Source organism: Ochlerotatus camptorhynchus, unplaced genomic scaffold (assembly GCF_037179485.1).
Source record: "Ochlerotatus camptorhynchus isolate MF236.1 unplaced genomic scaffold, CSIRO-AGI_Acam_v1.1 ptg000141l, whole genome shotgun sequence".
NCBI classification, from domain to species: Eukaryota; Metazoa; Arthropoda; class Insecta; order Diptera; family Culicidae; genus Ochlerotatus; species Ochlerotatus camptorhynchus.
In genome coordinates this window covers 600,699-616,210 of record NW_027040631.1, presented here as the reverse complement: position 1 = coordinate 616,210, position 15,512 = coordinate 600,699, and the positions used below count along the sequence as shown (strand labels likewise).

Here is a 15,512-nt window from a genome sequence, read left to right as displayed (position 1 = left end):
TCTCATAGTGATAGCAATGTTTAACATATTTAGCAGGGTTTTAATCATACAAATGCAAATCGCTAGCTTTCATGCTAAAAAATACTGGTTTTTGAGTCAAAAGTTATTATACGTCGTTTGGTGGCCCCTATTGTTACTTAAGTCAAAGTGTATTTACCAGGATATTCGGGAGAATTATCAATTACGTCTCCTTACATGCAGCCCATTCATCATTTTAGAACTACCGAAATCATCTTAGCAACAAACAGTTCGATTTATTCACTTTAATAATGAGAAAGCGAAACGACGAACGTACACTTTTCACGGGTTTCTCAGCGCTGTTACTTAAGTCAAACGGCATCTCCATAGAAATTGGGTGACTTAAGTAACATCGAAAACTATTTTGATCGGAAGGTGATTACGTCAAAAAGCAATTTGACTGGCAAATAAATTTAAAAATAGGATTTGATCCTATATTCGGACAGTATATAGTGTAATAGCAGGAGAATCGATTGACACTGATAGCTCGACTTTGTTTACCTTTGTTACATTCGACGTAATGAAAATTTGCTCTTGAATTATTCTTAACAACCTGAATCGATTAGCATATGACATTTGACCCCTGACTGTTGGATTGAAAATAGGTTCTTCCACCAGCGATACAACAAAGTGTAGATTTCAGAATCGACTACATTTAAATTTCAATTATTAATCTTCTCGAGTATACAAACACATGAATAAGATCTATTCCCGAACGGGTAATTTTGGCGTGAAACAGCTTAATCATTTACGTTTAATTATTATTTAATTACCACACATCCTCACCGGCCTCAACGCTTTGGCATGTTCCGATCAATCAGATCAGAGTGTCTGCGTGTGTGTGTGCGCGGAAAGTTCTTCCTCTATTTTATGTGATACTCTTCGTATGGATGTAGATATGCTCTTCTCAATGTCTACCACAGTCGAATGAATGAATCTTCACGCACGCAGACAGAAAACTGCTCACCATCATCATCATCATCGTCATCGTCGTCGTCGTTGTCATCGCAATTCTCTCGCATACATTGAAGCCTATCATTGTCGTCGCCTATATCTGTATCATTTGTACTGTACCACTTCCAGCTCCAGCTGCTGCCTGATATGCACGGCACAGACGTTCTCGCGATACCACAGTGACTGGTTGGTTGTTCTTTTATATTTGGTTGTTCGCCACACATCTAGTGCAGCGTTCTAGAATAATGTCCAGCAGCCGCTGCTAAACTTCGCCTCAACTCTTGATTGTGCATCTTCTGCCTATCGAAACGCATCCTTCCGGAATCATCTAAAAGTCGTCGGTCAAAGCGCGTACGGCGGCGAAATGAACTCATCAAGCAACTGCAAATGTTCGCTCACCGCCGGATTGGTCGGTTTAAGCTTGGCCGGATTCCTGCTGTCACTGTACACGTCCTACGTGGAAATCCGGGCCGAACGGGACCACAGCTACGAGGCCATGTGCGATATCAGCGAACGGATTAGCTGCACCAAAGTGTTTACGTCTCCGTAAGTATAGAAAGAAAACAAAAATTAAATGATAAGGGCGATGTTCGCGGGTTGCAGAAGTGTAGGCGTTCCCTCTAAATATGAGTGCTTCAAACGCGAGTGCGATTTATTGCCAATCTGTCGGTATTAGTGGTGGTAATGGTTGTTTACAAACAAAACATTCCTCCTGCAAGCAGAAGGGAAACATAAGTTTCGAAAGTAGAATAAAATTTAAAGTAACAATAAAAAAAGAAGCACCACGTGGCCATTCTCTGCGAAGCGACGACGAAGTCGCGAGCAAACGAAAAACACATAAAATAATCATCACAACAAATAAACATTCGGAGTGCGGAAAATCCCGCTATCAAGTCAGTTTCGACCGTTAGGTCTGCGACTTGTTACCACAAGCCAATCGAATCGATTTCCAATCGAGAAGCGATTCAATTACGGTTGACGGTTGATGACAAACAGTACGAGAGAAAAAAAAAGAACATGGAAGCACTTGACAACTGATACCACCGCAAGGATCAGGCTGCGCAGACTCCATTTCCCTCCAGTTGATTGCTCTGGGCTGCTATTCGCGTATTCCAACACTATTATTATCATTGACATCATCGCGGCTTGCGGACCGAAATCCGAACCGACATGTTATTCTTCTGGTATGAGATGTTTGTTGGTTGGTTAGTTGGTCCATGGAGGCGCTTAGACGTGCCGTGGGGTTGGGACGTGACCAAGTGCATGGATTATACGTAGGCCTTTGTCCGTCCTTCACGCCGCACTCTTTTGCACACAAAAGAAACAAAAGCAATCAAGGATTTGTGCTGTGTTGACTGACCGACCACGTATGCGACCGACGGGATTGTCGTGGCTGGTTTGAAAATAATGCAAGTGTGATTGCGTTTCGATTCAATGGCGACAGAACAAGAAGCGACTACTATTGATCTAAAAAAATAAAAAAATAAACGTTAAAAGGTCACAACGGATTGTGCATATGAATTTCCTTTTCTCAAATTGTTGCCGTATTTCCATCCTCTAATAAGCATTTGAACCGCTTGTTTTTAATGTCGCCATAAAAGATAATTCCATCCCATGGTCCACCGGAAACCTTGCATAAATGACACGTTTTTGTATCTCATTAAAAACAAGGATAAACTGCAAATGATGTCGTTGTAAATTGTCTACATTTTTACTAGAAATTCCTCCGACTAAGATGAGCGGAGTCAAATGAACTGTTCAAATCTGAACCAAACGAATATTCCCATTACAGGGCTGGTAGTGGGTATGTAATGTAAAAGTAGAGACTTTAGTGACGGAAATAGTGACCAAATAGTCACCCCTATTCTGTATTTCGTTTCGAACGAAATTCTCATACACAAAAATATTTTTTTGTATGAGAATTTCGTTCGAAACGAAATACAGAATAGGGGTGAGTGTCTTTAAAGCAATATAACAAAGTGACTAATAACGACAACGACACAACCTTAACCTTAATATTTTACATGTGAAGTTGCGATGTGTAACACGAAAAAGGACGCTACAGGGAATCACCATCAATTTGATCTCAAACAATTGTTTTTTTATTATGTAGGGTGACCAGTGAACCGGGAAATCAGGAAAAGCCCGTGAATTTCGATGACAAATCAGGAAAAAAATAATATTCTGGACTTTTAAACAATTTCAAGACTGGTTTTTTTCAGAATATAGTCACTTTGATGAACTAAATATTATGCGAATTTAGAAGAGATTTTCGAATGAATTCTGGAGATAACAACAATGTTTTTCAGTGAAAAATACCAACAGATTTTTTTTTACGAACTCTAAGAGAGATTTGACTAGAACTTCAAGTCATTTGTGGGACTTCAGACGTTTAGAATATAATCTTTAGGCAAGGGGTTGGTCACTCTACACAGTGTGCCAAAATCAAACTTGGGCACCCCCGGGCGTCGTCATTGACGCTGTTTGGCACCCATGGTTACAATTTTTATGATATTTAAAGTTACTGGCAACACTGAACTTTTTCTGCGCTTCAGTGTGCATGTGTCAAAATGTGTTATTGATGTTGCCATAATATAATCAAATTATTTTCAAAACAACCGTGAATCTCCACCAAGTCTCGCCATGGATTCTCAAAATCGTTACACCTGTGACGGCAGTCGCATCCACATTTCCTCCCAGACGAAGAACAGATGACAGCGGTATCTTGACCTTACCGAGGTTTCCGGCCATGGCTAAACGAACTAGCGATGCAGCTCTCACGGCTGCGGCTGCATCCAAATCTGCTGCTAGTCCGTCATTTTTTTTTATAAATTTTAGAGGAGACGGAACAGCAGCAGTGGCAGCATTGGAAGCAGCTGCAGCCGTGGGAGCTGCATAGCTAATTCGTGTAGCCGAGGCCGACGCTGGAAATCTCGGGCCGGTCACGACAAGCAGTGCTTGAGTTTTAATCGGAAAGTCAACCAAACAAAAACTATACCATCCGACCATTCGAACTGCTCGAATACATCCATCGCCACCGCTACTACACCACCAGCACTTCATGATGGCGTTCACCGCCAAGGCTGCGCTCGGGAGCTCCACCAATCCGGAGGAGGAAATTTCCGATATCAGCGGGGACATTCGCACTTGCGACGGGTGGCAGTCCTTGATGGTGAATGCAATCAGCAGCAGATCCTCGGACGGCATACGGGTGGGGTATTGAAGAAGTGGAGAATGCGATTTTTGCTGGCCTGGGAAGTGATTGTTCTTGGAGGCGTTGTAGACCTTGAAGCTGATCGAATTGTGCGGCACTGGTTCGACAGCGATGGCGTTCCCATCTAGACCATGGCGGCACCCTCTTTGGTCTTCAAGAACTTTATTATGACAACATGTCCATACAGGAAGGACAGATTGAACTGCTTATCGGTGTTAGCTGTGTTGTTATCGAGTCCGTAGACCATCATCACTGCGCCCTATTGCTGTGCGGGTTGAATGGTCCGTTTCGGGTTAGCGGTGCGTCCTTCATCAGTCCGACGTGTGTTCCGGCCGGTGTTGGTTTCCAGTTCTCCGACGGATGATACTCGGGCGGTGACAAATTCGGTGCAAATCCTCCGCTGGCTCCCAGAAGGACTGGTTGACTAATGATTGACGTTCGTTGTGCGGGGTTAGTCTTCCGCCGAAGATTTGGATGATTTTGAAAACATTGAAAATCAAAACAAAAACAAGAGCTGTTAAAATACCGGGTTGCCAAACAAGGCATTATTCACAAGCAAACAAAAGTCAGTGCAATTGAGAAATCCAACTTAAACTCCTGCGCGCCTGGTGGCAGGAATAGGCACTAACCGACGGTGATAAGTCTGGACAGCCCTTGACAATTTCATTGATTGTTTGCAAAATTGTTTAATTTCAATGTAATTTCATGCAAATTTCTTGTCAGCATGGATGAACCTTGTACAAAATGCATAAAATTATTTTGTAATGCATTGTTCCTAAATAAAAAGCTACTTCAAGACAGTTAAATTACAGAAAACATGTTAAGGTTTGAAATCATCTGCCGATTAAACAGCAGACAAAGTTGGCCGACTAAATCCATCGACGAAAAACTATTAAATAGGCCGATTGCTCGGTGTAGCAGCAGACGAAAAACGATTTAATCTGCTGATTAATACACCGACTGAAATTATTTTTTAAGTGGCAATAGATTTAGTCGGTGGACGAATCAGGTAATCTGGATGATGTTTGTTTATTTGGAAGATATTTTCGAAACAAAGCACGATAAAATTCAGAATTATATACCATTATTACGAGTACTACTTTTTTGCTCGGATCATGTTTTGACTCCCACAGAAACTCGCTAGAATAAATACAAAATAATAGTTTTTTGGTTGAAATTTCAAAAATGTATTCAGTTTGACACATTATTTCGGACTTATCACCGCTGCGATTGCAGCGCCACGGTGGCCGATTGAAACTTGGATTTGTCAATTACTCCTTCTACTTCATGGCACTGCTGATACAGCTGCGGCACACTGAGGTACACTGAGAAAAATGTTGGCGCAAAGTAAGTGTGTAGAGTGACCACCCCTTGTCTATAGGTAGTTTTTTTTTAAATTCATGACGAATGTGAAGAGGATTTCAGGTCCATGTCTAATGAATATTCGAAATAAGTTCTTAGAAGATTTTTAAAAGAGTTGTGATGACAATTCGAAGGAAATTCTTAGAAAAATAAAAGATAATTTCAAGTGAATTCTAAATAGCATTACAAGGATCTCACGATAAATAAGGAGATGAGCTTCATACGAATTCCAAGAATAGTACCAAGAGCATCTCGAGAAGAATTTCAGGAGAATTCCAAGCGAATTTTCAGAAGAATTTAAAGGAGAACACCAAGATAATTATGAGCAAAATTGTATGACAATTCTGAGAAGAATTGCGTAGAAATTTTAAGGAGAATTCAGACAAGGGTCTCTCGGATAGAATCTCAAATTAATTTTAGAGAAACTCTGAAATAACTCTGTGATGGGAAATGATTCTAAAGAAAATTTGAGAACATTTCATAAACATCCTGTAAAGAGTTTTGAGCCAGCTTTTTCATGATAGTTGAAACATCGAACAATTTTAATGACTTCTTGATGAGAATTTTTGGTAACTTCCCGGTTGTCAGATATACATTTAAATTAACCTTATAACAGGATTCGATTGAGCAGAAGAAAGCAAAAATGTTGCTGACTCAAAACAATCAAGAAAATCACCAAAAGTCCGGAAATAGCCCGTGAAATTGGAATTTCCGGGCATAATGATTATGTCTGATGCAAATTTTATAATTGGTTTATGTGAACCTAAAATTACAAAATTTGTGCTTTTCGTCTTTCGCTCTACGCTTTATCCTAAACTTATTTTTTTAATATTAATTTATTAATTTATCATTAAATAAGTTGTTCTACCGTAATTTTTTTAATCGTCCCTTGTTATTTAATATTTGCTTCTCCTCGACCTATTTGAGTGATGTCGGACATTAAATGAAAATATTATAGGCATCAGCTTTATTAGGTAATCAAATAATCTTTTTATTAATTTAATAAGGAAGTGTATTGTCCATTTCCTCACTCTGTACTCAGTTTTCTGACCCGATTGATGACAACAAACAATTTAAAGGCTGACTAAAAGTAAATGGGTACGCACAAAAAGACCAGTAATTCGTGATTCAATAAGTTTAAAAAGTCCATTAATGGTTGCTTTACAGTACTTTTATTAAAACTTCGAAGTTACAGCATTAGATGGTTACATTTCTCCAGTTCGAACGAAATCTCGAACCGTCCTCTTGATGGAGCCCATCAGCGCCCGCACAGTGGAAACGGATACGGAATCGGCGCATTTCTTCCATTTTGCCCGCATTTGCTGGATATCCTTGACTGCCCCACCGCTTCGTCGAAGTCGCTGCTTTGAAATTGCCCAACATTTTTCGATTGGCCGAAATTCCAGCCATTTCAGAGGATGCATTAGTTTGGGGACAAAATCGATCTTTTTGGCAGCATACCACTTCAGAACCACCTTGGAGTAGTGGCAGCTTGCCAAATCGGGCCAAAAGATGGCTTTGCCCCTATGCTTGCAGATGAACTGCAATACACGCTTTTTCAAGCATTCGATGTAAACTTGGGATGTCATCGTCGACGAATCTTCCGTCGAATCTTCCCGGTACATCCCCACGTTCGTTCGAGATGTAAAACTTTTGACCGTATGTTTCGTCATCGATCAAAATTCAGCCCTTGTGTTCGTCGAAACACGGTCGTACACGCTTTTTGGCCACGGAATTCTGCTTCATGCGCCGGTTCGGATGTTTGCTAGCTTTGTTAGACTTGTATCCTTCCCTGGCAAGGATATTACGGTGCGTTTGAAAGTTGGCGTTGTATCTTCTGGCCACATCTCGGATCGAAAGACCGGGGTTGGCTTCAACGCACCTCAACATTTTGCGCAGCTGGTTCCAGTTTTTCCGTAGGTCCGCTGATTCCTTTCCACACTCAGGGTATCTTTGTAGGTTTTGAGCACTCGACAAACTGCTGTTGTCGGCATCTTCAGCACTTTAGCCAGCTTGGAACTGGATCACTCCGGATTTTTCAGGTGTTTGCGCACAATATTTTTTCTTCTTTCGAGTTCCATTTGACTTTATTTCTGAACGCGATAGACTTCTTTGATCAAACTTGCACCAGTTGTTCTCTATAGAAGTTTAAACAAACCACTGTCAAAGATTATCGATTCCCAACACTAGAGGCGTGCTAGAGGCGCACGAGGGGCGTACCAATTTACTTTTAGTCAGCCTTGATTAAGATGGTTTTAGATTCAGATCGCAAAATGGTGATTGAAGGAAAAAATTAGGAACAGAGAAAAATGTTCAAAGTCTCGTATTTACACAAATCTAGATAGAGCTGGAATAAAGGCGTAAGAGCTTTTGTAAACAAAGACTTCGCTCGATGATTTCTAGGAATTGAACAGACGCCCTCGCAAACCAACATAACCATTAACTAGGGGAAGTCTTCCCCTATCCGATGGTGATGTTGGTTTACGTGGGCGAATATTTACTTTCTAGCAATCATCAAGAGAACTCATTGTTTACAAAAGCTGTTACTCCCTTATTCTAGCTCTATCTAGAAATGTTGAAATTTTTTAGTCAATCAAATCAAAAACCATGGAACCTACACAACTTTTCTAGATAGCCCACGGCCAATGAGAACAACTGAAATTTGAGTTTAGTTTACTCACGTCATTTTTTTTTCTGTGGAAATCATCAAAAATCTGCTGGAAAATTTGACTCAGTCTAGGATTAGTACCAATAGACTGAGTGAATTCAATCTTTACTTTTCTCATATTCGGGATTTTTTTCCTGGACAAACCTAGGAAAACATGAGGTAAATTTACTCATTTATTTATTTGTTGTTTCATCTTGGATAAAAAAATAAAAATCGTACAGACTACTTTACCTAATATTCTAATCCTATTTTTAAAAGTACTTTTGCTAATCACAAAATCGAAATCCTAGTATCGTTAAAAGCTCGCAGACAAGCGTCGAAAGGATTGTTGAAACCGTAACCAGTCCGGTGAGCCGGCACAGCGACAAGTTGTGAGCTCCTCAACTGTCGGGGTGGAACGTATAGAGGGACATCCTGTAGTAAGTTGAGGACAATCATTGTTGCCACGCAGTTAGTCGAAAATAACTAGTTGCTGAATGTTTGTGCGCCTAGCACGTAAGGTTTCCAAATCAATCAGCTTACAGCGTGCAGTGTAGTCAGGCAGATTTAGCGGGTCGTTCCATGGAAGGTTGCGCAGCGCGAATCGAATGAAAACCTTCTGAATTCTTTCGACTCTGATGATCAGCGATGCGTGATAAGGTGTCCAGACAGAGGCCGCGTATTCCAGGCTACGTACCAAAGTACAGAACAATGTTTTTTGTGCAAAAATGTCTGTAAACTGCCACGTATAGCGTCGAATGCATCCAACAACCGTAGAAGCTTTAGCCGTGACAAGTGCAACATGTTCGTTGAATCTTAACTTCGAGTCAATAGTAACACCAAGATCACAAATTGAGGTAACACGCTCTAATTACACGGATCCAATTGTGTATTGGTGGTTGACGGTTGTGCTCCGACGGGAAAACGATATCACCTTGCATTTTCCTATGTTGACACTCATACCATTTTCTTGGCACCATAGGAGTAGCCCATTTATGCCATTTTGCAGGGCGAGGCAGTCGAGTACGGTCGCGATGACTCTGAACATCTTTAGGTCGTCGGCGAACATTTGCTTAAATGAAGAAATCTGAAGGCACAGATCGTTGACGAAAAGGACAAACAGCATTGGGCCGAGCACACTTCCTTGCGGTACTCCAGAAGTAATTGCAAAGGCCTTCGAGCGTGCAGAATTGATCGAAACGAAGGAATGGCGGTCGTTCAAGTAAGAGAGAATCCAATCAACTAACCAAGTAGGGAATCCAATAGCTCTTAATTTTTCGGTAGCGTACACGTGTGGCACTGTGTCAAATGCTTTTGAAAAGTCGATGTAAATGGAGTCCCCACCTGTCGCCGGGCTTCAACCCCTCGAAACAGAGTATTAGTGTAGCACAGCAAATTTGTAGTAGTAGAGCGGTGCTGGACAAACCCATGCTGGAACTCCGAAATTATAGGATGAACCACATTGTACAGAGCATTGTGCACTAAGGTTTCAAAGACCTTGCTAATGCAACAGAGAATTGATATTCCACGGTAGTTTCCAGCTCGGTTTCGATTACCCGCTTTATGGATTGGCACAATTGAAGCTGTCTTCCAAACATTGGGAAATGATCTTTCGCTCAGCGAACGGTTGAATATGCAGGAGATCGGAGAAGCGAGTGAGCGTGCGCAATATTTGAGCAGAGATGGGGGAATACCATCTACCCCAGGGCCTTTAGAAACATCGAGGTCATTCAAGGCTTTCATAACGTCGTCCGGTGAGAAGCGCAACGTTGGGATATTCAGGTTGTACTCGTGGATGAGATCGAAACTTGAAGGATTTAGAGGTGGTGAATTTGTGTTGTAAACTGATTGGAAGAAGCTCGCAAACAAGTTAGCAACATCGACAGGGGAGCTAGCAGCGATCCCGTTAAACTCAACTATGTCCGGAATACGATCGTTGAGTTCCTGCACTATTGGCAATTATGAGTAAAGTAAACTCCGATTTGGGTCGTTCTCATTGGCCGTGCAGTTTCAGAATAAATCTTATCATTCTGGAACGAGGAAAATTTTCCGAAAGATCGTGGACATACACGGCAAATGAATCTGACTCATATTTGAGTCACGTTCACTTAAATTCGCAAAAAAACGTAGGTCACAGGACTTTAACTCAAATATGCGTAAATGTCACTCATATATGAATAAATGTCGCTCAAATATGAGTGACATTTAATCTTATTTGAGTAAAAATTTACTCATATTAGAACGGGACTCACATATGAGTCTGATTTATTAGCCGTGTAGAAAATTTTGCATGCGTTTAGGACTTAAAATCTTTATCTCAAAAAAACAACATTAGAAATTTTGGACCAATTCTTCAATGCTGGGACTTAAACATTCGAGATCTCTAAGACAAACAAGTTAAGAAAATTGTGCGGCCTGGAATAATTGTCATATTTTGAATATATAAAATGTAAGTTGACAGTCCTAGAAAAATGTTAATACTTCTTTCGCAAATAACAGCGGCACCAGTGGTGTAATGGTAAGCATGATTGCCTCTAGCTCCAGCAGGCCTGGGTTCAATCCCAGTCGGCGCCGCCGGGATGTTCTGAGGCATAACATCTCTGATCACGTCTTCCTTCGGAAGGGAGGAAAAGTCGTTGGTCCCCGGTTCATGAGTTGATGGGTCGATTGGTAGGGTCCAGGTGTGGGAGCTGCCTCCCTGGCGTCGGTAGCATTGGTGCTCAACACAGAAAACAAGATCGACGGAAAACAAATCAAGGAAAAAATAAATAAAAACAAATCATTCTTCTGAGGATGAAACCTTTGCTATCCAATTCGTTCGGAGCATTTACCTTTGAACGGCAGATGACGCGATTGTGTCTGTCTCATATCGGTCGTATGAGAAAATGGGAGAGTTGCCAGTCTTCTTGATATGTTGTCTTCGGATAAAGTTTAATGGACATAAAATATATCAGGAAATTCCGGAATCATTTTAGAACTTCAAGGAACTTAGGATAAAATCAACGCAATTCTAAAAAAAATCAGGGAACATTGTAGAAGTGCAGCGAACTTGATAGGAATTCTGAGAATTTTGTAGAAGTTCAGCAAGCAATTCAAGGAAGTTTGTAAAAGTTCAAGAAACTTCGTAGAAGTTCAGCCAAAATTGAGAAGCTCAACAAACTTCGTAGAAGTTCAGAGAATTTTGAACTTCAGGATTTGATTCGGGATTTCATATCGCCCAAATGTTTGGGAAAATTCGTAGAGAAAGTTCAAGTCTTTTCCTAAAGTTTAGAGGAGATCTTGGTCAAAATGAGATAAGTTATGGAACTTCGTAGAGGTTGAGAACATTTTCAAAAAGTAAAGAAAATAGACAATTCAAGGGACATGGGAGCAATTTTCCCGCCCATCAGAAATGTTTTAGTGGTTAATGTCACCTTTTCCACTCGCTGAGTACGGTGCTATCCGTCATACAAGCTGCAACTTTTGGTTTGAAAAAAATCAGCCCTTTTTAAAAGATCGTCTGGATTTATTTTAAGAAAAACATTGTATACATATGCCTGTCATCCAAATAAAGGATGATATTTATTTGAAAATTGGCTCTCAGTATTTGAAAATACAGCTCTCACAAAACAACAATTTAATAATAGGATGGCTTGCTTAAAATTAGATGTATATTTCGATTGTTTACATTTCCATATTGAATAGCCATGAATAGCCATCATGGGTGCAAAAATCGTTTGTTTGTAGAGGAAACATCCTCCACCACACGGCGAATGAGAACGACCCAAATTTGAGTTTAGTTCACTCATAATCGCCAAAAGTGCAGGAACTCAGCGATGAGTAAATTTGCCTCATGTTTTTCCAGGATTTTCCAGGGGAAAATTCCAGAATTTGAGAAAAGTAAAGATTGGATTTACTCAGTCTATTGGTACTACTCCGAGACTGTATAAAATTTTCGGCAATTTTCTCATTTTCCGGCAGATTTTTTAGGTTTTCCACAGGAAATCATGAGACAAATTTTACTCATCGCTGAGTTCCTGCACTTTTGGCGATTATGAGTGAACTAAACTCAAATTTGTGTTGTTCTCATTCGCCGTGCACGAAATAGACAATCTTCGATTTCCACACCTTACCAATGTTCGTACCACCTATGATAGCGATGATTATGTTTCCACCTCGCTTGTCAGCTCAGATCAGCAAATGACGTTCGATAGAATTATTTACATCATCGTTTTGGATGATTTGCGTTATGGGGCTGAACCAATATCATATGCATTTCAATTTAGGATGACAATCGTTCTACAGTAAGCATTACGTATTTCAACCGGTTGCAGCTATCATTCGAGGAAGCGATTTCGATTTGAATGGTCTGAGGTTTCATTCGAACAGAGAATGATGTTTTGGTACAGTGTAGGTTTTATTAACTGAGAAATTTGAAAAACTTGTATGCCCGTTAAGGTGATTCCATGAAGGGTCCATAAATTACCGTTATGATGGCTGATATGCCCTATCACTTCAAGTTTTCTGGATCACAAATGTCGGTGACTGTTGCGACACCGCTCATGAAATTGGAACTTCCTGTTTGCTACACTCCAGCAAACGTGAAGATCCAGTTTCATATCTGTATGTTTAATGGGATATTTGTGCTCTTGAAATTTTAAGGGGATATTAAGATCAATCAGAAATAAGGTTTCCACAACGAATTACCTTAAATCTCGATAAACATTTCAATTGGTCCTATCTGCTTTGATCGATTCTTTTCATCGACTTTCTCTTTTCATAACCACTGCTATGCAAACAGATTTCGCGCTAATTCTACTACCACATAGTTTGATAAAGGAGGTTCTTATCTAGCGTCCAAAACGTCAAATACTACATGGAAAGGTTTTGCAGCTGAGTTATTAACGAAAGAGAAAATCGATGAAGAGAATCGATCAATGCAGATAGGACCTCTTGAAATGTTTATCTAGAAATAGGGGAAATGGCTCTAATGTTGACCTATGGATCTAAGATTGGGTCCATTGCTAAAAATATGCTATTTATCAATTTTATCTAGATGAACGCGTCATAGGGACGGTACAAATTGATATTTTTGGTCGCTATTGAAAATTTAGTCGATTGCTGAATTTATGTATGGGCCCAAACTAGGGGCATTTAGGCCGACATTACATCCAGTTCCCGTATCAAGACTGATCTTCCTATCTGGCATTTGATACTTCCTATGCGAGCTTTTTACCTGCTCTCAACTTACTGTTCTTGAAGCAACTCCAGTTATTAATTGAGAGCTTTCATGACTCCCAGTGCATGAATTCATTGTGTGGCATATCCAGGAAGACGATAAAAGTTCCGGGAATTGAACCTGCCTTTTACTGACTAAGCTATCTTGAGCGAGGGTAAACTTTTATTACCAAGAAATTCGGCGATTCAAGTCATTGTCTGCAAAAGTACTTTTCCCTAATCTCAACATACCCCGAAATAGTGAAAATTAAAGAGGGTTTTAGTATAAGAGGAGCGAACTGGCTGGTTTTGAGTCAAACGAACTGTCAAAGCCAGAGCCAATCGAGCAGCACCTATCTTGATTGCATTGGCAGTGTTGCTAGAATTTACCTAGGCATATGTTGCCAAGGCAGTTCGATTTGAATCCGCTCCTCTCTTATACTAGACCGTCTCTAGTGAAAATGAAAGGCAAGTAGGCCGGACCCAATCAAGGAGGGCTGTGATATCTATTTCTCAATCATAGATGCTCGAAAAACCTCACGAAACGAAAAATCTTCATTCATTTCCCGCATCTGTTTGCAGGAAATCTACAATATTCTTTCTATCTACGACAGAAAAGCTAAATCTTCCCTGCATCTCATCTAGAATCACTCCCTTCGAACTAACGGGCAGTTTAGATTTCTTAGAAGAAAGGTAACAACCTTCTGAGTTCATTCCAGATCTAGGATAAATGTGATTGAAGATTCTTAGAACAAATTCAGGAATTTAAAACAAATGATAATCGTTTTACTGTCGCTATTCGCATAACAGTCCCATGGATATCTCCATAAAATCAATATAACATGGGACTGTTATGCGAATAGCCATAGTTTAGCAGATGAACAATTTGGAAAATCTCGATGTCCAGAAATCTTCTTGATGAGGGCTTCACAATTCTACTAATATTTGTCAGATTCGTATAACCGACCTTTTTTCACCAACAAATCGACATGAATCTCAAACATAACTTTTGATCGAAAATCTATAACGTCCGATTCAAATGTATCCCATCTGTCAAAACCATAGAAATTTATTATCCAAATAAAAATAACTAGTCCAGAATAGATCAGACACCAACCATCTCCATAAGTCTTGCACGCGTGTTCGTAGCTTGGATAAACGATGTCAGTAGTGTGCTTTGAGCAGTAATTTCATGGTAATTTCTATGCTCATTCATGTCGGTTTGTCGAACTTCAACTTTGGTTTACACTAAAGAGGCTGAACTTATTTGTAATATAATATTGAATTCATAGGAAAAGTTATTCCAATCCAGCAGAAGACATATCAAATGGATAAGATGTCGCCCCTTTGCTTTACACACCAAATCCGACGAAATAACAAACATTTCTCCTTCTTTCCTTCCAGCTACGGTCGCGGTTTCGGGCTCATAGGACCGCTCCTCGGCGAGGACTCCCCGCTGAACATCCCGAACGGATTCTTCGGCATCTTCTACTACTTCCTGGTGGCCGGTCTGTCCTTCAGCAACAGCATCCGGATAACTCGCCTGACAACCTACCTGATCGGCCTGTCCAACCTGCTCTCCGTCTACCTTGCCTATCTGCTGTATTTTGTCCTGGAGGACCTATGCATCGTTTGCGTCTCGACCTACGCCGTCAATTTGATCAGTTTAATTCTGGTTCTGCAGAAGGGCCAAATCTTGGTTCGCGAAGACCAAGTCATGAAGGTCATCAAGAAGGACCGCTAGAAGAGTGAGAATATGATTGCAGCACAAAAGGGTTCGAATGAAACATTGCATTTTAAAGCTTATTGTTACCGCCCTCCCTCGCTCGTACACCGTAAGAAGATTTGTTTGTTTCACGCCAAAAAGATTGAACCTGTTGTATAATGACGTTTTGCCTACCTGTAGTTACGATTAATAAATTCTAAATGTTTTATTGAACGATGGAAAAAAATCAGTCGTTTTGAATCGGGTTGCCTTCTTCGAAAAAGCCAATGTTCGAAATGCGAGTGTGTGTGTGTGGGTGAGTGAATGAAAGACAGCAGCTGACGTGACAGAAAACCAAGCAACAAGCTGTCAAATGCAGCTGATACCAATACACTCGCACGGTTTTACGAATGCAA

At 40.4% G+C, this 15,512-nt stretch overlaps 1 protein-coding gene across 1 annotated transcript; it reads left to right on the top strand.

Annotated features, from left to right (window-relative positions):
- The first annotated feature begins 1,118 nt into the window (after nucleotides 1-1,118).
- Nucleotides 1,119-15,319, top strand: Vkor (Vitamin-K epoxide reductase). Its single transcript, XM_065221406.1, has 2 exons — nucleotides 1,119-1,518; nucleotides 14,796-15,319. Exons 1-2 carry the CDS (start codon nucleotides 1,337-1,339, stop codon nucleotides 15,133-15,135), a joined length of 522 nt encoding a protein of 173 aa, XP_065077478.1. The 5' UTR covers nucleotides 1,119-1,336; the 3' UTR covers nucleotides 15,136-15,319.
- Nucleotides 15,320-15,512: the final 193 nt, after the last annotated feature.

Coding starts and splice junctions, on each gene's coding strand:
- Vkor (XM_065221406.1), top strand. CDS start 1,337: ATGAACTCATCAAGCAACTGCAAATGTTCGCTCACCGCCGGATTGGTC. Junction 1,519..14,795: donor ACCAAAGTGTTTACGTCTCC/GTAAGTATAGAA, acceptor CTTTCCTTCCAG/CTACGGTCGCGGTTTCGGGC.